This window comes from Aplysia californica, unplaced genomic scaffold (genome assembly GCF_000002075.1).
Source record: "Aplysia californica isolate F4 #8 unplaced genomic scaffold, AplCal3.0 scaffold00092, whole genome shotgun sequence".
In the NCBI taxonomy this organism is placed as follows: Eukaryota; Metazoa; Mollusca; class Gastropoda; order Aplysiida; family Aplysiidae; genus Aplysia; species Aplysia californica.
Window position 1 is genome coordinate 788080 of NW_004797362.1, and position 25564 is coordinate 813643.

General features: G+C 40.9%; 1 protein-coding gene across 1 annotated transcript in view; it reads right to left on the minus strand.

Moving 5' to 3' along the window:
* Positions 1-25564, minus strand: part of LOC101847325 — a gene marked incomplete in the record, with an annotated part of 98606 nt that overhangs the window by 68662 nt on the left and 4380 nt on the right. Inside the window, 26 exon segments of the mRNA XM_035968864.1 lie at positions 1397-1581; positions 2163-2277; positions 2757-2869; positions 4264-4431; positions 5390-5544; positions 6615-6945; positions 7422-7536; positions 8099-8125; positions 9142-9270; positions 9696-9835; positions 10821-10935; positions 11437-11666; positions 12544-12684; positions 13340-13370; positions 13855-13986; positions 14316-14496; positions 15147-15185; positions 15577-15581; positions 16219-16427; positions 17415-17554; positions 18933-19159; positions 19686-19724; positions 20772-20955; positions 21346-21435; positions 22838-23542; positions 25376-25380. Of these exon segments, the coding sequence (XP_035824757.1) occupies positions 1397-1581; positions 2163-2277; positions 2757-2869; positions 4264-4431; positions 5390-5544; positions 6615-6945; positions 7422-7536; positions 8099-8125; positions 9142-9270; positions 9696-9835; positions 10821-10935; positions 11437-11666; positions 12544-12684; positions 13340-13370; positions 13855-13986; positions 14316-14496; positions 15147-15185; positions 15577-15581; positions 16219-16427; positions 17415-17554; positions 18933-19159; positions 19686-19724; positions 20772-20955; positions 21346-21435; positions 22838-23542; positions 25376-25380 (3951 nt within the window).

The following is a 25564-nucleotide window of genomic DNA, read 5'->3' on the forward strand; positions in this document are numbered from 1 at the left end:
CGAATGGGAGAGTGGGAAAGGGGGGACGAGAGAGTGCGGGAAAGATATGTATTATATATATATATATATATAATATTTATATATATATCATGCACATAAAATGCATACACACACATACACACACACACACACACACACACACACACACACACACACACGCACTCACACACACTCACACACACGCACTCACACACACACACACACACACACACACACACACACACACAGAGACAGACAGACAGACAGAGAGAGAGAGAGAGAGAGAGAGAGAGAGAGAGAGAGAGAGAGAGAGAGAGAGAGAGAGAGAGAGAGAGAGAGAGAGAGAGAGAGAGGGAGAGAAAGAGAGAGAGAGAGCGAGCGCGAAAGTGAGACAAATATTGGAGAACACAATGTGCCTGAGTAACTAAATGGTAGAGAACAGTGAAAGTGTTTCCAAAAAAAAAATAAAAAATTTCAATAATGTGTTACAACGCGGCGGAATCAGGCGCTCGTCAATTTTTGGGCATAAGGAGTTATTGGTATCATCTTAAAGCCTGTTTATTTGCCTTGCTTTGAATGAAATAAAATATAGTTTTATCTTGAATAGAAGTCGAGATATTTGCGATCGAAGGAGGATGGGGTCATCTGGTTCAGAGGTAAAATTAGCGAGAAAATGACTGTCGAAAGTTTGGTGACTTCCATATTTTGAGAGTCCTTGACAACTAAAAATTTAGAGTTTTTGCCCCTTAAATCAACGTTTTTCGGTTAAATCCACACTGAAATGTGCTTTTAAACGGACGTAAAAAAAGTTGAGCCAAAAAACAAATTCACAAAAAATTGCCTAACCAGCAGAAAAAGTCGGTTTCTTGGATTTAAGTATTTTGACGAGCGCCTGATTTCACCACGATGCCTCATGGACTGCGTGATCGAAGACACAAAAAGATAAAATATGATATGATAAGATAGCGTTGAAAAATATGAGATAAGATTACACAAAATACTTTATTGATCCTGCATAGGAAAAGCTGACTGTGTGCCTTCAAGCAGTTCTGAGATACAACATCTTCTACAAGAAACGCAATGCATGAACACCTCGTAATCGCCCCCGACCCTTTTCCACTACTAAATCATAACATGGTAACATTATAGACAAACACAGGAAAAGAAAAAGCAAGAGGAAGTTATTTCTGTATGCTTCCATGGAAGCCGAGAATATTTCTGAGCGTTCTAGGGTCCACTGGGGTATTAATAGAGATTATAAAGCGCTGTGCCAGGCAAACTTTATTATTGTTATCATCATCATCATTGTCATAGTTCTTATCATCATCATCATCATCATCATCATCATCATCATCATCATCATCATCATCATCATCATCATCATCATCATCATCATCATCATCATTATACAACATACCGAAAGCTGGCGTAGGGGGCAGCGACGATGCCACCATCGCTGGTGTTGTTGGGTTCACAACTAGGTAGTCAGTGATTCGCTCGTAAGGAGCTGTCCACACACAGCTTGGGATCTTACAGCACTTGTTGCCCGGGTCTTCGATCAAACGGCAGTACGGGAATGGAATGTTCGTGTAAATTACACACCTGGCAGGGTAGTAAAAATTTTCATGATTGCAATGATTAGTTACGCTTGTAGTAGTTCTAATGGTTGTTAAGATGATCGTAATGATCGTTATGGTTCTAAATTTATTGTAATGATTGTAAAGATTCTAATTATAGTAAGGATTGTGATTATTCTAATGATTGTTTAACGATTCCAATGGTTATTATGACTGTAATAATTATAATGGTTGCAATGATTGTACATTTTAACGCTCTTATCGGCATTGGTAAATAATAATATGATGAGGTGTATATTGAAAAACAACTGCGAAGACAAGGTAAGCTCTAAGATAAAACGCCGGGAATAGGGTCGATGTAATGCAACATAATTCAAAACTTGTCTGTAAAGTCATCTTTACATGGTTCTTTAAAATTGCAAGGATTTATGCCCCTATCAACCCATTTTTGGTCGTATAGGAGGAGGAAGGCTGTGATTCTGCCAGTCAGGACCCACCCAGGATGAATGGAATACATTATCGCAACAGAGAGATCGAGATACAGGACTAAAGACAAATTACGCACTTTGGAATCGAACCCACAGTCTCTTCTCTAGCTATACTCACTTCTGTGTGCAGGTGTAATGTCCAAAGCTAGCGTCATCACAGACACAGTTGTAGTCACATCCGTCCTCCCAGATCTCTCCCTGGAGGTATTGCTTCCCTTTGTACTCGCAGTGACCTGTCGATAATTATGCCAGACGGCAGTTTTAGGGAACGTAGTGGAAGCTTGTTGTGTGTGGTTGACGGGTGCAGCTCTGGTGTTGTCTGCTCCTTCTTTTCTACCTAAAACATCTGTTGTCTTTATCTCTTCTCCTTCCGTTATTTGTATGATACTAACCAGTAAAACCCCCAGTCTTTGGCACTTATATGACTTAATTGTGTTGCAGGTGCCGTAAAACTCTTACTAACACTAAAAACTATATTAAAAAAGCTTGTTCAAACAGACTGTAATTGGTGATGTGTAATAGTACAAATCTTTCAACACCATAGTGCCATTTAAGAGAAATAGGGCGTTCCGTTAGCTCTGTCAGTTTCATGTTGAGCTACGGTGCGGATGGCCGTGGTTTGAATCTCTGACAGGGCGTTTTGATCTTGAACAAGGGTCGTTATGTGGAGTTCTGAGACTTCACAAGCAGAGATTCCTTAGTGCTTACTCACCGATGCCTCCTGTGCTGAACACTCCGACTCCGGGGGTAGGGATGGGGGTGCCTGTCTGTACCACTGTGTACTTTCCACCGTGAGGTCCGAACAGATCTCCGGTTCCGACGAATCTGAGAAGATGTTGGTAATTGTCGGAGTTTAATACCTCTTTCAACACTGCAAGATTATATAAAGGGCTGTGCCTTTGACTTGAAAGGTCCATCTCCCACAGAGCTGGGCAAATTAGCTAAGAACCTTTAAAAGTCCGCGGAACAGCTCTTGTTTTTAAATCATAAACCATAACAACAGTTGGATTAATGACATGCCCCAAAAGAGAGGAAGTGAAAACATGTTTACAGAGACAAGTTGTGAAGGTTTCTGAAGATTTTGTAACTTTTTGTATGTCGTCGTGTTTCTTGTTTTTTAAGCATGCCAATATGCAAATCGTCGGCAAGCTGTTAAATTATCATACGTCCGGAATGCAAAACTTTACAGTAGAGAGAAAAAGCTGTTTCATTCTTTTAAAAATGTCACCTATTTTAAGTACTTTTTTCTTATTATTTTCAACATTGAAAATGAGTTTTTCGAAAAAGTATTTCCTGAGCACATAAAACCAATATATCAGACTAAGAAACCCCATTAATTTTCAAAATGTTGTACATTCTAACAGTTGGCCGATGAAATGGGAAAGGATAATTAACATCAGGAACAAGAGATACGCATGGGCAAGTAAAGTACATAACTGCCTGTCTGTCTGTCTGCCTGTCTGTCTGTCTGTCTGTCTGTCTGTCTGTCTGTCTGTCTGTCTGTCTGTCTGTCTGTCTGTCTGTCTGTCTGTCTGTCTGTCGGCCGGTCTGTCTGTTTGCTGTTTGTCTGCCCCGTCCCCCTTCTCTCCCCACCCCTCTCTCTCTCTCTCTCTCTCTCTCTCTCTCTCTCTCTCTCTCTCTCTCTCTCTCTCTCTCTCTCTCTCTGTGTGTCTTATGTCTCTTTGTCTTATATCTCTCTCTCATCCTCTTATGATCTCTATCCCCATTTCTCTCTCCCCCCCTCTCTCTCTCTCTCTCTCTCTCTCTCTCTCTCTCTCTCTCTGTGTGTGTGTGTGTCTTATGTCTCTTTGTCTTATATCTCTCTCTCACCCTCTTATTATCTCTATCCCCATTTCTCTCCCCCCCCCTCTCTCTATCTCTCTCTCTCTCTCTCTCTCTCTCTCTCTCTCTCTCTGTGTTTTATGTCTCTTTGTCTTATATCTCTCTCTCACCCTCTTATGATCTCTATCCCCATTTCTCTCTCTCTCTCTCTCTCTCTCTCTCTCTCTCTCTCTCTCTCTCTCTCTCTCTCTGTGTGTGTGTGTGTGTCTTATGTCTCTTTGTCTTATATCTCTCTCTCACCCTCTTATGATCTCTATCCCCATTTCTCTCTCTCTCTCTCTCTCTCTCTCTCTCTCTCTCTCTCTCTCTCTCTCTCTCTGTGTGTCTGTGTGTGTGTGTATGTGTGTGTGTGTGTGTGTTTCGTAAACCTCTCTCACCTGTCATTGTTAGGGGGCGGGGCTACTGGCGTGTTTGTTGTTGTGTACGGCTTGAAATGAGGAACTGGAACCACGTTAGGGTCACTGCATTTTGGCTTATGGCAACACGTGTCATCAGGGTCAGAGATCATAGTGCAGCCTGCGGGCACCTGGGCGTAGTCTGGGCATCTGGAGAAAAATGAAATCAAACTCGACATAAAGTACAAGTAATGCCATGCCCTTTTTGTGATTGGAATTCTGGTCAAGTACGAGTTTTTGGGGCTCATATGACCTTATGCAGTTGCAAGCGCCGTAAAACCCTCTACTATTAACTAAGTACGAGTTTGCTACAACTACTATACTAATATGTCACACACATCTCACAGACTCATGATTGAACGTAGTGGTCAATATTCAGTACTTTTTAAAACGTTTTCTTCATGACAAAATGTAAAATGGCCACTCGAAGGTGTTACAAGAGTTGTTACTGCTGTGAATCTTGCAGATTTTCATGCCTTGTCAGCATTACAGCTGCGCATGTTTGCCAAGCATAGCTTACACTCCAGTGGGGGATAACTTTAAAAACTAGCCTTTCCTGACAAGAAGAAATCTTAAATATCACGTCTTTTGTGAGCAACGGCGACGAATCTAACCATTACAAAACACTGGTTTCACAAAGTGTAAAAAATAAAGCTTGAGAGGAAAAACAAACCAAAGACTCAATCATACATATAGTGTAAAACTATAGCTTGAAATATATCCAAACCAGGACTGGAATTAACAGATACAGAAATGCATTGTCAAGGAGAAAAATGTCCCTTTTAGATAAGTGGACGTCGTACAAAGTGTCAAGAAAAAGTAAAAGAAATAAAACGCAAAAGAAGAAATGGGAAGTAGCTGTGTCCTTGTCTTATACAGGTGACCAATAGTTTATAAGATTAAAAAGATAAGATACTACTTTAAATTCCCCTCTAGGACAATAAAGCATTATCTTATTTTATCTTATAGATCCAATCAATGGAAAGACCCTCGGCGACATTTTGGAAAGAGCAACGGAGCATCAATGAACATGTCCGGAGTGAAGGGATGTTGCTTCCTGAACAATGAACAATGAACAATCTTATAGAGCAGGTTCGGCTGTAGTTACCTTTGTCTGCATTTTGTTCTTCCGGTGGCACCGTCCAGACATTCACAAGACTTGCTACAGCCATCGTTCCATCTCTGGCCCTTGACATACAACTGGCCGTTATACAGGCAGCCATCTGTGGATTTGAGCGCAAACAGGTGAGGATTGAAATAGAGCTGGGATGAAGACATACGAGACGGCTGGTCTGTGTACCTGTGCCTGTATGTGTGAGTGTGTGTGTGTGTGTGTGTGTGTGTGTGTGTGTGTGTGTGTGTGTGTGTGCGTGCAGGGGATGTATGTGCGTTCATGTAAGTATATGTGTTTGCCCGCCACCAAAATGATCTACATTGTATCTATTGTGGCGCAAAAACATCAACAAAAAGTTTAAAAAGACGGAAGCTTTTCACTGTTGTTTTTTCTGAAGAAAGATGGCGTAACAGTTGGAATGACCTGATATTCATTTGATTGGATCCTTAAAAGGATCTCAAAAATTGGCGTCGATAGGTTACTGAAAACACTGTTGACAGGAAGAGTGCAGGGAAAGAGACGCAGGGGATGTCCAAGACATCAATGGACTTTTTGAAGATTGAAGACAGGCTGAGTACTTGGCGATGGTGCAGATTGGCATAGGGAGCCATGACACACTTAGTCAGTCCTGCGCCGACATCTAACAACAAAAACAACCATAACCACAGCTACACTATTAAAAACAAGAATAAAACCAGCAACAACAACAACAACAACAACAACAACAGCAACAACAACAACAACAACGACAACTACAATAGCAAAAACAATTACGACAACGACGACAACAACAACAACAGCAACGTAACCACAATTACGCCAGTGGTAACAGTCATAACCAAAACAACAAAGACCACAACAACGACAAGACAATAACAAATACAATAACAACGACAACTACATTAATAACAAATACAATAACAATAACAATAACAACACCAAAAGCAGCAACAGCAACAACTACAACAACAACTGGTCGCTTTTAAGGACAATCAGGCTAACCCAGATTTCGGGGTTTTCAAAAAATCTTGACCTACTCCAAAAAGTGGACATTACCCTACCTATAGGAGAAGTTTGATTTCATGTGTGTGTATATTTGTTTGGTTATAGAGAAAAACTCTCCTTGTCTTTTAGAGAAACTGAACAAGGGGCAAAAACATTACCTTTCTTTCTCTCAAAACAGCATTTTCCGGGATAGCCCCTTGTGCTTAAAAGCGACCAACTGTAAACCCAACTCACTGAGTTTAGGAGCGTTGTCAGGAGACCCGCCTGTCCCAGGAGGAACAGCGGCCCCAGACGGTAGGGTGGGGGGAACGTATCCTGAGGCGGGGTCTTTTTGGATATTCCCACCATTTCCCAAAGTAGCCAGGTTGTTGGAGCTGGAGATGAAGGTTCCTGACGGGCACGTGATTACGTCACACGCCTGGCCTGGCACTGTCTTTACTGTGCAGGTGGGAGGCAGGTTCGTGTATGTGGGGCATCTGCGTGAGAGTTGAGGTTTCATTTTGAGCACACTTCGCTGTGTAGGTCGGAGAGAACACTTAACTAATAGGTGTTAGGTCAGCAGCACCGAATAATGAACCCACCCAGCTCATTTGCATATGAGCTGACCATGTGACTTTGTCTCGGTGTGTATGCGTCTGGCTGTGCGTGATTGTAAGTGTTATTCGTGAAAATGCGTTGGGTCGAGTGTGCGATTGCTGGTCTTATACATTGAGCCTAAGTAAGACAACCAATTGTTTCTTCATTAATAAAATATATGCATTAATACAAACAAATGTCTCGGTGCTGCTGTTTCTAACTGGTGTTTGTAAAGACTGTATAGGTCAACGGAACAATTTCTTAAATAAGTTCAAGACTTCACTTTATTGCATAGGTCTAAAGCTATACTGTGAGCACATCACGGATTTCCCCTATAAAAGTAAATATTCTATCACGGGATTCAAACCTATCCCTAACGCACAATGTTTCAGCATGACACGAAGTGGGCTATGAGACCACCTGTGCAGAAATAGAGAAGACTTACAGAGTGGTGCATCTGTAGTAACCAGATACGGCATTTTCGCATGTGCATTGTTTGTCGGAGCCAACAAACCAGGACTGGCCTTGAGAGTACTGGCTTCCCTGGTAGAGACACTTATCTGGAGGAAGAGGAGTGAGTGAGTGAGTGAGTGAGTGAGTGACCGGTGTGGATGTGAAAACACACAGCAACAACAAACAAACAACAACAACAAAAACAAAACAAAGCAAAAAACCCTGTTGTAAATGGGAAAGTTGTTTTCATCAAGAGAATATGTGGTTCTTTCATGGGAGATAATGATAAAGTGTTTTTTATGATATAGTAATTATTAATATATTTCTTTCATTACCAATATTATATATAATACAATCACCATCGTAATTAATACTATTACTATTACAATTCTAAGAAGAAGAAGAAGAAGAAGAAGAAGAAGAAGAAGAAGAAGAATAGCAATATCAATGCAGTGATGTTAATTAACGCTATAATATAATGATAACAATAATAATTCAACAACATAAATGTGAACAATAATATAAATAATAATGATTATGGTTATGATGGTATAACGCCTAAAGGCCTAGTACAACGCCCAGGCACTGGCGATTTTAAAAAAGGTATCGATTCATGATTTTGTCCCACTTATTCAACGTTTTGAAAATATATAAGAAAAATAAGCTTACCGTTTGGTCCAGGTGCAGGTCCAGTACCTGTGGGTGATGAGAAACAGGCTTGAGTCATTTTTTAAACACTTCAAATATAAAAAGACCCATTCCATTGATATAAGCTTACTACTTGAAGTCTTAATCTAGAGTGTGACCAAAGAACAAGAAAGGGTAATAGCAAAGGATACTGATTTGATTAGCAGGTGTCTCGTAAAAAGCGTTTCATAGCTTTGGTCAGATTGAAAAAAGAAAAATTCCAAAACACTGCTTGTAACGCTGAGAAGCATTGCAAAAGGATTTCAGAACATCCTGCCAAAACGGTCCATATCCGAGGTATTTTTCCCCAAAACAAAATAACGTGTCAAAATGTGATGATAATAAACACTTTTAAAGACATCTGTGAGAAGTGACTTGACAATCCCCAACCTCAACCCCACCCCACGGTACACTTACTTTTTGTGAGGGTCTTGGTTTTAAAAAAATTCAGCACTTACAACATCAATAGGACACTTAAGGTGGCCGAATATTATATGTGTTAATAAAGAGAGAAACATTCAGAGAAAAGAAGGAGGAAAGCTGTATCAATATGTGTCCTCTGAGTTATGTCAGGGGCTAATATAATAAGGGAGGGAATGACTAGGTGATAGAAGGAGAATGTGATTTGTTGACACGATAGGCATATTGTATAGCTTGTGCTGGACAATGAACAAAGTGAACACTGTAACATTCTTGCAATCGAGGGTCAGATAAGTATAGTTCGATAGCTCAGTGTAAGATTCCTTCTAAAGCCACCTTTTCGTGGAAATCACTTTTTAAAAAAATGTTATCAATTACTGCGCTTTCGGACACATGTCAAAAACATAACAAGCCTTCTACGATCACTGATTTTGAAGTCACCATACTACAACATGATGAATTACAGAAACTGGATAATAAACTAGTTGATTATTTTTTGCTTGTCTAAAAACATTTTTAAAAAATGGCGTATGGCCAATCCTTACGCGATAAACCGGCAATTTAATCAGGTCTTATCTTCTTATATTGCAGCAGTAAAAACTCACCGCAAAGTCCACAGAAGTCCCGGCAGTTGTCAAAGGCCCACTGAGCGTACTGAGTACAGGCTGGTTTACCATACAGAGGGCAGTTGTTTAGCTTGTTCACACAAGGAGGGAGAGTCGCTGGGGTTTGACCTAAGACCAAAACATAAGGAAGCAATGAATGATCAATTGATGATGAATAAATATTAGTTGTTTATATACGATGGGGATTTAGTACACCATCAAGTTTCCCCTCCATTAACAGTTAGCATAACATTTTATTATTTCTATGATCGATTGAAATTAATAGAAACGTTTTTCATGCTCGCTGACATAATTATTTCCGACCATTTAAAAGGCGGGCTGCTTCGACTTTGTCTGCCAGAACCAGCCCAGGCTATATGAGAAACAGAATCCCAGCAGACAAATGGAATATAATATTATTTAACACAATACATTCCCCTAACGGGAATCAAACTCGCACCATCAACGTGCAACGGTGAAGAACCTAATGGCTACATCGCAAATGCAGTTGCTAACCACTCAACCAGTAAATCCCAACGTGAGTGCGTGCTCACCGATTCCGTTAGAGCTGATGGTTCCTAATCCGGTGAACGTTCCCTGTTGATTCTGGAATTCGCAAACTGGAGTGGGACAACAGGCACCGGTCTTTTTTTCCAGGCGACAATAGCTGGGCAGTCGTGTGTATGTGGGGCACCTGGATAGGCAAATTAGAACAGCACGTCACATCACGAACTCGCATTTAGGCTGAAAATTAAATCTGATCGTGTATACTTGAATAGACGTTATAAATATTTTGTTATCACTGGAAAAACAGGAGGCAAACGAGGCAGGAGTAGACCAAAAAATAACGTATTTGGCAAACCTGAAAAGATGAGTGACGGGGAAACACCAGGATGATAATGTAGATTTTTGTTAGAGTCCCAGTGGAGAAATGAATGGGGAACCATGATTGATGATGTCTGTTTCAGATGAGGCATTTTATGATGATACGCTTTAATCTGTATGAGATATACCGTTGCTACTTTTACAAGTGTTCATTTTAATCGAAACAGATAAACCAGTGCTACTGATGTGGATCGATTTTATATCGTACCTTGAAATGGGACAAACTGGACAGTGGGATAAGAACCAAAATGTCAAATTAGTGAGTGAGTTGTTTTCAGTTATTTTTCTTAGTTCCAGTGTTAAGTTGATTAAAAATTGAGTTCAACACTAAAAAGAAAAACCTTACGGAAAGATTTTATTTTCTCAGGAATATATATATCAAATAGAAGCTTGAGCACTTTCCCAGCATTTTCTCCTCGAATAGTTTCAGGAGGGAACACTAATTAAAACTGCACGTTAATTAAAACAACGAAAAAAATCAGGATGGCAATGATAGCACAATTTGAGGGACAGCAATGGCGACCGTAACAACAGTAATTGCAACAGCAACAGTGACAACAACAGCGACAGCAACAGCGAGAGCAACAGCGACAGCAACAGCGACAGCGACAGTGACAGCGACAGTGACAGCGACAGTGACAGTGACAGCAACAGCAACAGCGACAGAGACAGTGACAGTGACAGCGACAACCACAACAAAAGCAACAACAGTAGGAACAGCAGCAAAAGCAACAGCAACAGGTACTGAGACAACAACAGGAACGACAGCAGCAGAATAAGTGACAACAACTCACAGATCATGGCACTCGTGACGTCCAGTCTTGGCGTCTACACAGACACACTGAGCGTTGCAGCCGTCCTGCCACTGCTGGTCCTGGTAGTAATTCTTGCCGCCGTAAACACAGGTGTCTGTCCAACAAAGAACATTTCTTTATTTCTTAACTTTTTTTTTTTAGTAAAGCTTTCAATTATATTTGATCTTTTTATCTTTACCTTTTTTTAAAGGTTCCTATCATTGTCTTCTCCTCTTTTTTTCCAGATATGCTATACATATTAATAAATCATATTATTTTTTATCTGGAAGTTAAAATGACAAAATTTGTTCGTAACTTAAAAGGTTTTATCAGATAAATAATTTGAAAAGGGTGCATTTGGGTTTAAAGTTGTAATCTCCTAATACAAATTACAAGTAACCTTTGTTTGGATCCATAAAAATGGTCTGCTGAAATACAACGTTCGGCCAAGAAATTATGATTGTTGAAAAGGTGAACTCGAGCAAATACAACGAACAATAAATAGTTTCCTGGTTCGCGATTCGATTGCTTTGATGTTGTTTGCTCCTTCTTCCCCTATAAAAGATATATCGTCATTATCTCTCCTTCTTTTATTTGTACTTTACCATCTAGTAACAGCCCCAATCTTCGGAACTGATTCTGCTGGAAGTGTCGTGCAACTTTTGATAAAAACGGAACAATAATATATCAGGTTTCGGAGACTTACCAATTCCGTTGCGCGAGCCCTTATTGGCTCCTTGTGTTGTTCCCACCGTCTGGTCAAAGTTGCACTGAGGCTGCAGGCAACAAGAGCTCGGGTCTTTGACCAAAGTACAGTCGGCCGGCAGGTTGTGATAGATGGGACATCTGCAAGAACCAATTGGAGGGTGAAGATATGGTGGGTTTTTTTATCAGGTGCGTTTTCTTTTACCCCCCCCCCCCCTCGTCCTGCCTCTCGAAAAAAATGGATACATTTTAGATCATCCGGGAGGCTAGCTTTCACCATGCCTGTCAGTGTTGACACAGGCTGAGAGGGATACAATATCTCAGCAGAAAGACCTAGATACTCAAAAAAAATCTCTTCACACCCAGGAACCGGATTCGAGTCTTCTACAGGCACCTAACCGGTACACCACAGACACCACAAGTACGTCGAAACGGGGGGGGGGGGGGTTAATGTTTCAGGTCTTCAAACGGCTGTCAAATGACAGCATGAGCTAATGTATCTAAAGGTCATGCTTGTTACACGTGCGATCAAAACGCACGATATTTGCCAAAGAGCACAAGACACATTTTTCAATAGAAATTTGAAAAGGGTGAAAGTCTGCTACAGTACTTTGTCTACCACGGTGGAGGCCGCCCACTTATTTAAACATTATTTCTTTCAAATTCAAAGATTTGGTCACGTCTATCTGGCTGACCATTGGATTGCGTATTTGATTTGATCTGTTTGTCTAACAGTGTGTGTGTACGTGTGTGTGTGTGTGTGTGTGTGTGTGTGTGTGTGTGTGTGTGTGTGTGTGTGTGTGCCCTCTCCCCCCTTCTCTCTCTCTCTCTCTCTCTAGAAATGGGAAACCTTAAGCCACGCCCAAGTGTACCTCCCCCGGATTCACACACACACACACACACACACACACACACACACACACACACACACACACACACACACACACACACACACACACACACACACACAAACACATACACTCAAACTTCTCTGGTTGCTGTCATTCGTCTGACTTACTTGTTGTAACATCTGTACTTTCCAGTCTTCCCGTCCTCACAGACACACTCGTAGTCACAGCCGTCTGACCACTTCTCACCAGTAGAGTACGTCTGGCCTTTGTACGCACACGATCCATCTGCAACGTTTGTTTGAGTCGTGCTTTAGAGCGCCAAGTGCACACACTAAGCTCTTTGTCTGTTTTACGTATGTGCATCTGTTAGCTGAGTGTTTAGGTGTTTGCATGATTTAACACTAACACAGCAATGCTATTATTATTACTTGGCGAATGGAACGAACAGAAACAGAAACTGTAGACTTGTTTCATTACAGCCAAATCTGTGTACTGCAGTTGGATGGGGTCACTGGTGCTAGGTCCTACTTCTTTTCTTTTTTGTACCCCGTGCTTCTTCTGTCTTTCTTTTTGCAAGTGGAATAAACCTCTTACTTAAAAAAAATAAAAAGAAGTGAAGAATGCATGAGTGATAAGAGGAGAAGATAGATGTTCGACTTTTGCGTAGATACTGAACAATATGGCATAGTTTTTCAAGAAGAGTGTTACGGCTCTTGCAACACAATTTGGTTATATAAGTGCGAGGATTAGAGGTGTTACAAGAGAGTTCTGAACACAAAAAGAAAGAGGAGAGATAAGGACGATAGATTTTGATAGGAAAGAAGGAGCAAACCACACCAGAGCATCCACCAACCACATCTCTAATATGGCATAGAAGACAGATATGTCTACTCATATTTTAACACAGCTAGGACTAAATGTAAGGGGAGAAAAAGTATTTAATAGAATGAAAAGAAAAAATACTTACAGAATCCAAGTGACTGGGTATCAATACCTGTGAATGAGAAGCGAGATAAGATAATTATGAATCCAGACTGTGTATACAATAGTTTAAGAAGCTAAATATTGTGAAGACTACACAAGGGAAAATGTAAAATTAGAAGGTAAAGAAACACTAGGAGTGGTGGGGTGATAACTATTTTTCAAAGTAAGAATACATTATTGCTGTATATTGCATATGTTTGAAGGAAAAAAAAAATTCCCTACCAAGTGTAATGCCCTTTCTGGTTGATACAGTTCAATAATCAAATACATTAGGTAGGGAAAACTACGAATAAATGTTTTATCATACTGATGATGATAGTGACACTGCTGACTAAGGGCGACTATGTTGCTGCTGCTACTACACTGACTGTTATTACTCCTGCTACCGCTGCTGTTGCTGCTACTGCTGCTGCTGCTGCTACTAGAGCTTCGACTGGCATTGATGAAGATGATAACAACATTAACAATACTGATAAGGATTTTAATGTACTAACCACAATAACCACAGAATCGTTTGCAGTTTTTCTCCATATAGGGCCTGTAGGAGCCGGAGCACGAGGCAATTCCGTAGGACACACAGTCGTTGATGACGTCATTGCATGTGGGTGGGGCCACGGTGTAGAGAGCTGTCACAGACAAAAGTAATGTTCAGGTCATTAAATGTATCTGATAGAGGGACCATGGTTTACATGGTTCACGTTTTTGTTTTGTTTTACTGGGAACTATTAAGAATAAAATCGACAATGCGTTAAACAGTGTAAGTTGTTCGTTGCGCACGAACATACAAAGTATGCCTGATTACGTTTTTCGGGTGACATTGGCCGTCCATTACCGATTTCGTAGAGATTCAACTCGCTAAACATAGATTTTCCTCCATGGACAATGATCTTACTCTATTATTATCAACGTTTGGGGAGTGCGAGTCGGTGGCGTATTTCCATGTTGTTTTACTTACGACTGCAAATGCCACAGTATCTCTCGCAGTTGACTTTAGCCCATGTTTTGTAGGTTCCAGTGCAAAGGTCACTTCCGTAATTGGCGCAAGTTGAGATCTTGTCCTTGCAGGGGTCAGGGGGAAGAGTTCCGCCTGAGGATGATGATGGTATAGATAGATAGACAGATCGATAGATAGATAGATAGATAGCTAGATAGACAAATCGATAGATAGATGGATAGATAGATAGATAGATAGATAGATAGATAGCTAGATAGACAAATCGATAGATAGATAGATAGATAGACAGATCGATCGATAGATAGATAGATAGATAGACAGATCGATCGATAGATAGATAGATAGATAGATAGATAGATAGATAGATAGATAGATAGATAGATAGATAGACAGACAGACAGATAGCTAGTCAAACTGGTTAACATAACTACACGATGCCGTAAGAGTGTCTTCCTCGGGTAGTTTTTGTATATTTATTTTCTTTTCATAACCGTCCTACCTTTAGACCACACGTTTACCCGATCCGTCCCCGGACTAGTAAATCTAATAGAAAACTTGGTAGGCAGGCAGAAATGGCTATCAGTTGCCAGCATCAGGACCGACGTTTTTAAAGAACACCAAAATACAAATATGAGACACAGAACATGAATGTCTATGGTAGAGGTTCTCTAGTAAGCAGCTCAAAGCTAAAAAGCAATGTAAAATGTTCCATAGTTCAGCAAATATGACTCCGGAGAAAGTGTTTAGCAAACCGGTATGGAATTATAATGAAATTGTATTTTTCTTCAACGTCTTTAGCCATTCATTTCTGTTTTTATTTCCTTTACTCACCAGGCTGAGCTGTGGTCCTTGATGGAGCAGTGGTTTGGACTGTGAAGAGAAGAAGAGCGCATTATGAGTGTTTACTTGGGGAAGAATTCTATTCGTATAGGTCACTTATCGAATCTATTTTGAAATGCAACAGGAATATAAATATTGACCCTCTCCCCACAAAAAAAGAAAACAAAAGAAAACAAAAAAACCGAACGGATATTAGGAACTTTTCTCGCAATGTATAATATCATCTAGATGGTAGACCTCTTCTACACCGGCAGCCAGCGCCAAATCAAGGCGAGTTGGATCCAACATTCCAGTAAACAGATGAAGATACACAACAAGATATCTTACTAGTATCTGCTTAAGAATCGAACGTCAGACGGTAAAGAGCCTAACAATTATAACGCAGACACGCATTAATACTGTTAGGTCATTAATACTTTACAGCTTCTGATCATGAATACAAAACATGAAATCGCGTAACAGTTCGGGTTTTGATTGCAAGTGGATTCCAGAGTATTTAGCTAAGTGTTCATGAAGGACATTATATTATTGACCTAATATGTTACAAAGGAACAAAAACGTTCCTTTTCTTCTTCAAACGTTTTACCTAAAACATATATTGATATAAACACGCCACTTCTCGTTTGCTCCCAGAAGACTTATACAGTAAAGTGGGTTTTACCAAGCCACCAGTCCATCTAAGTTCTCAAGCTGTTCTTTTGTAACGGGTAGGAAAACATGTATAGTTTTCACTGTAGACATATCAATGCATACATAATATACATACACATAATCATTATAGACGTAATACGCCTTCACACGCCTTGTAGATATATAGGTGCATTAAGTAAATGCTTGGTGGAAATGTAATGGATGTGTTTTTGGCTGTTTATGTACGTGGTTTATAATTGTTTTATGACACAGTGCCTAAACATTAGTAATTGGTACGAGTATTTATTAATTATTATTTTTCATTGTGTACTATTCTTTGGTAAGTTATCCTTTACTCACATAATTTATGTCTCTAATGTCTGCTTAATTTAGTTAGATCGCGACTTCAAACAAAACGCAATAAACTACCCACCGGTACAAGCAGCGTCAATGATCTTCTTGCTGAGTCCAGCGAGAGCACTGTAGTCCTGGGGGTTGAACATATGGTCTTTGTCCGGGTCGTCTGCGATGGCCTGCAGTTCTCCGGTGTTTACGTTAGGGCCAACACCCACAGAGATGAGCCCGATGTGATCCCGGCGGGCATTGTTCGCCTCTACTGTCACGTCAGCACTGGGGACAAATCATTGATTGATTGGAACGATGTTGAGTGCTTTTTGCCCACATCTGGCTAACCCAGATTAAGGGGGTTTCCAGAAATCTTGACCTACACCAAAAGTGGGCCTTGCCCTACCTATAGGAGAAGCTTGGTTTCATAGGTGTGTATATTAGTTTGGTTATAGAGAAAACTCTCCTTGTCTTTTAAAGAAAATGGACAAGGATCAAAACTTTGCCTCCGATTCTCTCAAAACAGCATTTTCCGGGATAGCCCCCTTGTGTTTAAAAGCGACCAATTTAGAGAGCACGTCAGGGCCAACCAGGGCTGAGCTGGATACATTGTAAGGGCTCACAGACAGACGGAGACACTCCATAAAAATCTGATCTAAAGAAGAATCGAACTCTCTTCTTCTGCATGCAACAGCTACTGAAAACTGTTGACCACGTTTTATGAAACACGAGAAAAAGATTGTAAAGGCAGTTAGAATTGTCGTTCCCTACAATTGAGAAACGTGACAGAAAATTATAAAATTGTCTGTCAGAAATGAATGCTGGTCTTGAATAAACAAGATAGGTGATGATGAGGTGTTGATGGGAATATAACGTCCAGGATAAGACTGATCCAAACAAGCAGAGAGCTTTGATACCCCCCCCCCCTCCGTCCTAAATAAGACATTCACAAGAGTTCGAACCCTGGTCATGTGCATCACAGCGCATAATGATTCTAAGTGAGCTAATATCCAGTGAACTGTACATTAACCATTTTATTCATTCCGGGCCAGTCGGTGTCGGCCAGGATTTTCCCTTTTGGAGGGACAACAAAACAATGCTATTTTTCACAATCTCCCCCAAAACAACCATACTCGATTTTTGAGGACTTGATCAAATTGTGTCAAAATCATAGCTCTTTTCCGCCCATACAGGAAACTGTGGCTGGCCCAGGCTCCGTTCGAGTCAAATAGATAAGCACTGTGCACTGAGTATAACGGCGCTCCCTATAATTCTGTGCCTTACCTGTTGGGAGAGGATCCGTCAGTGATGACGACAGCAACCCTGGGCACGTCGGCTCTGGCGCCGCTGTTCTGAGAAAAGCCGAGCTGTCTCATGTAGCGCAGGGCGTCAGCTGTGTTTGCTCCACCTCCCATGTACTTCACCTGAGCACAACAAAATATAGTTTTTTTTCTTGGTCATTATGTTATACTAGCTGGACCCCCTTTCGATGAAAGGAACGATCGGTGCATTAACATCAACTGGAAGTCATTGGCCTATATTTACACTCTACTAGAATGGAGCAATACATTTTGAGAGATGCAAAAAATTAGGTCTAGAAATAGAGATGTACAGATTGATTCTCTATTCCGCTTTCGTGGTTGTACCCTCCAGAATTTCAGAGCACACGGCTAGTGAACGGAAAACTCACTTGTTTACAATGGCGTCTTAGAATACGAACTTTCCCAAGATTCGGAAGTTATAAGCGGCCAAAGTGACGAACTTTCACAAATATAATATGTATAGATAAAACCTAACAGGCGTCTGATGTGTAGCGTTTATACGCGGTGCCCATCGGGGGATCGGGTCTGGTAGGGGCGGGGCGGTTTGCTATCCAGATTGAGGGCGCTAGCGGCTATCGTGGCACAAACCGATAGCACCCAACTCGCCGCTTAAAAAAGCAAACGTGTTTGTTTTCTGGCGAGAGTCGGGCGATCGACCAGACCCGACCTGATCCCATCCGCAATGGGCACCCAGTATTACTCCAAAAGTGGTATTAGGCATTTCGATATCGCAAGCAGGAGACCCGAGTTTGATTACCTGGTGAGGAGATGATGTATTTGGCATCTCGGTCTTTCTGCTAGAATGTAGTATCCCTCTCAACCTGGGATAGCCCTGACAGACAGGGTTGGAAACCCTCCTCCTAAATGACCTGAAGTGTGTTGATGCAGGCCTAAAAACACCTAAATTTAAAACAGGACAAGCTGTATACTTCCTGGGAAGCTGAGAATGTTTCCGAGTATTCCAGGGTCTGGTGGAGTAATAATATTATAGATTGTAAAGCGGTAAGAGCGTGCCTTAGAACGGGGGTATGTGCTAAACAAGCTATTGATTAATATTATTATCATTATTACTATATTATTATTATTATTATTATTATTATTATTATTATTATTATTATTATTATTATTATTATTATTATTATTATTAATAATAATAATAATCACCATAATAAAGACAATAATAAATATTATTATCATTATCATCATCATCATCATCATCATCATCATCATCATCATCATCATCATCATAATTATTATTATTATTATTATTATATATTATTTTGGGATGAATATGGCTGACGTTGAGCTAGTGTGTCGTAAGAGGTGACTTTATGGCATCTTAGGCAGTGACTCCGAAAATAGGCTGGGGGTTGCCTTAAGTAGAGACAGGTGGGGAGCCCTTCTTGGCGGACTATATCTCAAAACCAGGATGAAATAAGTGAATTGTGATGAGTATGATATCACTGTCAGTCCAACATACCTGATCAATGGCCTTGAGTACATCGTATCTTGAGCCGTGCATGTTGAGGGGAAACTCCAGAGATGGGTAGCTGCTGTATTGCATCATACCCACCCTGACCTTGTCGGGTCCAATGTCAAGGTCTTTGACGGTGTTCTTGAGGAAATCCTCGAGTTTCTGAAAGTTGTTCTGGCCAATACTTGAAGAGGAGTCGAGCAGGAACATAACGTCAGCTTTCTGGAGACAGCCTGGAATATGAAGTTATGACTTTTGGTGACTGGTTCTGTGAGTAGTTTACATTTACAGTTTTTCTGTAAACTACTCTAGTTATGTCTTTTTCTTTCTCGCTTTCCGTCTTTACGTTTAAATATATATTTTTTAAAGAATTTCTGATAATTTCTAAAAGATCACATCCCCTTCCTATCTCTCTCTCTTTCTCTCTTTCCTCCCCCCCCCCCTCTCTCTCTCTCTCTCTCTCTCTCTCTCTCTCTCTCTCTCTCTCTCTCTCTGTCTCTCTCTCTCTCTCTCTGTCTCACTCTATCTATCTATCTCTCCTCTTTTTCATTCACTATTACATCACCCTTGAATAAGGGAGTGATGGGAATGAAAAGATCCATTGAGAATTAGCAGGACAAATCCATTAACTAAAAAGGCATTTTCGGGCGTTTATAAAACCAAATGCATTTAGAAAGTTGAGACTATCTAGGAGGGACCCAGAAAAGGAACGGTTTTATTCATCATTTTGCAAGAGAAAAAAAGTACTGTTACCCTTACCTGTTGGGGGTGGCAGGAACTTTGGATCTTCAGGAATTTCTGGAAAATAATAGAAAGAAAAGATTATTCGCATTAAATATTGCTATATTAAACAGCAAGTGTGCTCAATTTAATAGTGCAATATAACTTCAATGCTAACTTGTAGATGACCTTGAAGAAAAAGTCTGGTCTAGCCTACATTATAAGGTTGTTTGGGATAAGCCGCTTTGACTGAAATTCCACTGTTTTTTTCCTTTATATAAGCCGCTCTAGATTTGACACATCTAAAAGAACCCGACCATCATCTGTGCTGTAAGATTAAGCTCTTTGTCTTCGCATGCCACAAACGTGAGTTCGATTCCCGAGAAAGGAAGCCTGTTGTATTGAGTATATCTGTTTTTCTGTTGGGATGCTGTATCCGACTCAACATGGTTTGGCCCTGGAAGACGGGTAGGGTTGAAGTAGACTCCTCATCATCATTATCAAGTTACAGATCTGCCACAGACATCCGTGATCATGGTTCTATGTTTATTCCTTTGCTCGGATGCTTCCAAAAAGCTACATTATCCTGATCCTTCCCCGTCACCTATCTGTTTAGGCTCTTCAAGTAGGTTGCTCTGGGACTACCCTTGTCCTCTATGCCTTCAATTTTGCTAACGAGAGCTCAGATGTTCCAGGTCTTTATGTCTATTCAGTATCCCAGAAACTGTAGTTTTCCAGTAGACTTTTAAAAGGTCTAAATTGTGCCGATGGTGAAAGAGATACTCGCTGTTTATAGATCAATAACCCAAAGAGAATCTATAGGGTAGTAAACGCCAACGTCTGTGGTTGGGCGACTGGGCGCTTCGCTGTCGTACGCAAGAGACCCAAGTTCGATTCTCGAACAGGAAGAACATTTTTATAATAGAGCATTTCGATCTTTCTGGTGGCATGTTGTATCCCTCTCAGCCGGGTCGCTCCTGAGAGGCTGAGCCGGAAGCCTGTCTCTAAAAGGATAAAACATGTGCTGATGGGGGCGTAAAACACATACACAAAAGAATTAAAGCAATTACAGTTACTACCAAATCCCCAAAATAAGAAACAGATATTCCATTTCCATAATGTTACCATTACAGATCTTTGGTCCCAGGACGTCCGCGAGAGCCTGAGCGGAATCGAAGTTGTCTGCCGTGTAGACATATCGTGTGTCTGGGTCGCTGGCGATACCATTCATCTCGTTAATGTCCACTCCGGCTCCGATACCGACAGAGTACACATCGATATCGTTGGCCCGAAGCTCGTCCGCCTGAAAGTAGTGTTAGGACAAAATGTATAATTAGCTTGTGGAAAGTTGTTGATATACAGTGTATCTGGAAAAGTAAAAACTGGTATAGATTTAGAAGTATTTGCTGCAGCACCACAGAATCAGATCTTCTTAAAATTTCCTAAATGTTACGTTGACATGCTATGTCTTTTTTATTATTATGTCTTTTTAGACAAGTCAAAGCAGCCCGCCTGCTATAGAATTTAAATTGTTCGGATTATAAAGAGAAACGTTAAAACGAATTGAACAATGAAATGGCAATGTTTTGTCTAATAATGTATTAACCGTCGGCGATAATAAGTTATATTCGGATCTGCAGTACCATGTTTCCCTTTACAAATCCAATATTTAATCTTCCCATCTTTGTGTTTCACTGACATAGTACTCCTGGCATTTTCTAATGCTGTCTATGAAACAAATTGCGTAGTTTTCAATAAAGTACAAGGCAATAAAAAGCGGAGCTGTAACCTGCACAACAGATGGAACATACAATAAACTTAAACTCTTCCAAACATCAATCCGTATTAGACAAAAATTAAAAACTCTTGGTGTAGAAACACACGTATCAGGGATGTAATGGTAAGAATCTTCTCCGCTGCACAGAAAAGATATGGAATCGATCCCCAAGAGGATCATTGAAGACAACATTATGTCTTTTTAATGCAGATGTTTAACGCCCCAATCGACATAATTTAGATAACTTATGAGATGGGCGTTCTGTTTATTCTAAGCATGCCATTCTCGATTTCATTAGTTGACAATCAAAACGAATGTTTTTTTTGTTTTTTGTTTGCTGAGCGCAAGGAAAAAATACAAAAAATCACTCAGAGTCAGGCAGTGTAAGGAGGACGGCTGCTCCAGTAAGGAAACGTTCTTCTCACCCAGGATTTAATGGATGACCAGGGTACTGTGAGCAAGCCCTTTGTCGTGGTGCAGCAGCTATACGTTTTATTGCCATAACGCTCGCTTCTTCTCACGTACTAAATTACATTTCAATTGCAGGTGTTTTTACATCCCCCCCCCCCCAAAAAAAAAAAAAAAAAAAAAAATTAGATTACTTAGAAGGCCATCTTCTAACCCTGCCTGTCAGGGCCAACTCAGGCTGAGAGGGATACAACATCCCAGCTGAAAGACCGAGATACTCATAAGTAGCCACCAACTTTGAATCGAACTTGGTTCTTCTGCGTGCAACAACGAAGCACCAAAACACTACACCAGACGCTTGGTTTCTCGCGTACAGAAAGAACCAAATGTCGCAAGAGTTCTCTGCATATTGATCGTCTGGCCATGTGGCAAGAACTAGCAGAATGCCACCAAAGTGACTTGGACTTTCGACTCAAACTGTTTTGCTTTCTTCGACCTTAACGACATCGGACATTTCCACTTAAGGCCCCGCTTCAACATGACATGTGCTCAGCTCACAATCCTCTGAGTATCCGAGACATATCACCACTGTGATTAAGCAAGCTTCCTACTAACCCGACCTGGCTTTAGTGTAATATTTCCTTCTTCCCCAAGCTGGAGGTGAGGGTCACGAAAGAATTCTATGAGTGCATGGAGGCGTTTGCAGAAAAGGCTAGGAACATGAGGGACCTTGGGGGGGCACTTCCAAAGGGAAAACGTGTAGTTTGTAGATTGGATTTGAAATTCGTATCGTTTGCAACACCATTTCTGGGATTTTTTCTGACACTCCTCGTAAAAACATAAGAACATACTTAATCTTATAAGTATATTCCCTTGCACTCATGGGTGGTCAAGGGGTGCCACTGGTAGGAGCTTTTTTCTTTTCTTTTTTCCTTTGTTTCTGTCTGTCGATCTTGAATATTTCCTCTCCTCTAAATAGCCATTATCATGTCTGTGTTTCTCTTTACTCAAACAAAGTCCTTAGCACCAAATACTCAGTACTCACCCTAAGCTTTGTAAGCGCTGCGTTATTGGAGCGTCCGCCAGAAACAAGGACAACGATCCTCGACGTCTTGTCTCGGACTCCTGCAGCGGGCGTGAACATTTGGTTCTTGGCCGTCTGCAGAGCTCCCAGCATGCCCTCGGTTCCGCCCACAAATGGAGCGTTGCCAATGGCGTTGTTCAGCGCCGCTGCCGTGGGGTTGTCCTTCAGGTTGAACACAGTCTTCGAACTGGTGCCGTAAGTGACCATGCCAACGTGCATGCCGCGGTCTCCAATGTTCATTTTGTTCACGGTGTTTTTTACCAGGTCCAGTTCTTTTTGGTAATCCGCTTGTCCGACGCCATCCGAAGAGTCAACGACGAACACGACGTCAGCGTAGCCAGTGCAAGCTGGGGGAAATGATTGGCATGAAAAGAAGTTAAACGTTATTCCTTCTTTTGTGTGTGCTTTGGTCGTTTGAGAAATGAGAAGCGTCGCGACAGAATAAAGGTCGTTTAGTGCAGATATATAGCAAGACAGATATGAGAGAAAACAGTGGAACACAACAAAGAATCCAACATCGTCTTTATAGACCAGGAGAAGGCTTTTGACAGGGTAAACAATGCAAAACTCTGGAAGACACTCCAAAAGTACGGCGCCAGAAGACAAATGTTCGATAATGTCAAAGCTCTATAAACTAACGGCATAGGCTCAGTTAGAACGAAAGAAGGCAAAACAGACAGCTTCAAAGTAAGATCTGGAGTATGATAGGGATGTGTTCTATCTCCCCTCCTGTTTATAATATATATGGACACAATAACGCAAGACGCATACCAAAGCCCAGAAAGCTTAAATGAACTTCTATTCACACCGTGTCACACCTTGTCCTCAGTGTTGGGGTCACTGCAGTCGGAACATGTCCGTCTCTGCTCTTCTATTCGTAGACGACCAATGTCTTATTCATCCAAACCAACAAAGCCTCCAAAATCACACTACCGAACTGAACAAAAGCTGCGAGTAATTTAACATGAAAATAAGCACATCAAAAACAGAAATTATGAAAGTGAGCCAAAACCGTCGTCCCTTGAACATGCATGTCAACTGTAAACGACTGAAACAGGTGAAGGAGTTTAAATACTGTGGCCGTACGTTTTCTGAAAACGAGTCCATAGACAGAGAAATAGAAATGCGAACTCAAAAAGCCAACGTTGTCACATACTAGCTCGCATCCCTCCTATCTCATCCAAATATCTCCATGGACACAAAGAGACAGCTTATCACCTCAATATTCATACCAACATTATGCTACCAGTGCCAGACCCGATGTTAAGTAAAACCCATGAAAGCAAAATCACCGCATGCGAAATGAAATATCTCCGCAAAACCCTTAACTTCACAGGACGAGACAGGCAGGGAAATGAAGAAGTAAGAGCAGCTATCGGAGTTGAGTCCTGCCTGCATTACATAGAAAGACAGAGAATACACTGGTTTGGCCAACAGTTACGTATGTCACCTGGCCAGCCAGCCTCGACAGCCTACAACACCAGCACTCATTCTATAAACGAAGAGGAAGGCCAGGCAAAAGGTGGATCGAGGGAGTCAAGGAAACTCTGAGAAACTAATATAATATCACAACTGAAAGAGTTACGGAGTTGGCCTACTATAGAAAACTGCATCTCCGCTCGACGTTTAACAACAACAGAGGGTGAAAAAGTAAAAAGTAAAGTAAGTAAAATGGCAAGACAAACTTTAAATAACAGCAAAAGAAATGAAAAGGAAAGTGGTACTGTGTTTATTATAACCAATGCGTAAGGCCCAATCAACAAATTTAGACGAGTTGGTCAACAGGCTGTCTGTAATGGGCTAATCTGGGCTGATTGGGATACACCATATCACGACAATCGAATTGACGTGTCCGTGTTTTCCGTAAAACGGCGAAGAGCCTTATCATTACGCCAGGGAACTAGGTCAACAATGTTAGCTATGAAAGACATAGGGGTACGGTACAGTACAGTACAGTACATGGTGTGGTATGGTGTGGTGTGGTGTTGTGTGGCGTCATTATTACATGTAACACCGCACTATAAGGAACATACTTTGTTTGACGGCAAAAGCCATAATATCTTTTAGTGAGCTCATAGCAGACATATTTTGAAATACGGAAAAATACTGCGGGAATCCAGTGAATGAAGATCGTTAGGTCAACCCGCTGTTCGTTAATTGTCCCAAGATACGGACAATAGCAGCGATGAAAAGAACCGGTAGCATACAAGACCCCCCACCAGTCACCTACTGTTGAACATCAGTTTTTAAGCCAGCGGTGAGGGCCCCTCATTCTATGGTCATTCTCTAACAGAATTGAGCTCGTACGGATTTTAAATTCCATAGAGCCAAGTTCTTTCAAACGACTGTGTAGGGGCAGAGTAAGGTAATATGTATTTAGAACGTTTTGCTTTTAGTAATAATTTTTTGGCTCTTGCAACACAATAAGGTTATAAAAGTGCCTAATATTAGAGGCGTTACCAGATCTGAATAACAAGCAGAAAAATATGGAGTAGATGAGGGCAATAGATGTTTGATAGGAAAGAAAGAACAAGCCATATCAGAGGACCTACCAATGAGCACTGAATATTCAAAACTTAGATCAAATGAATACAACACGTTGTATAAGTTATAGTATCAAAAGTTTTTTAAAAACACTCCTGTGCGGAT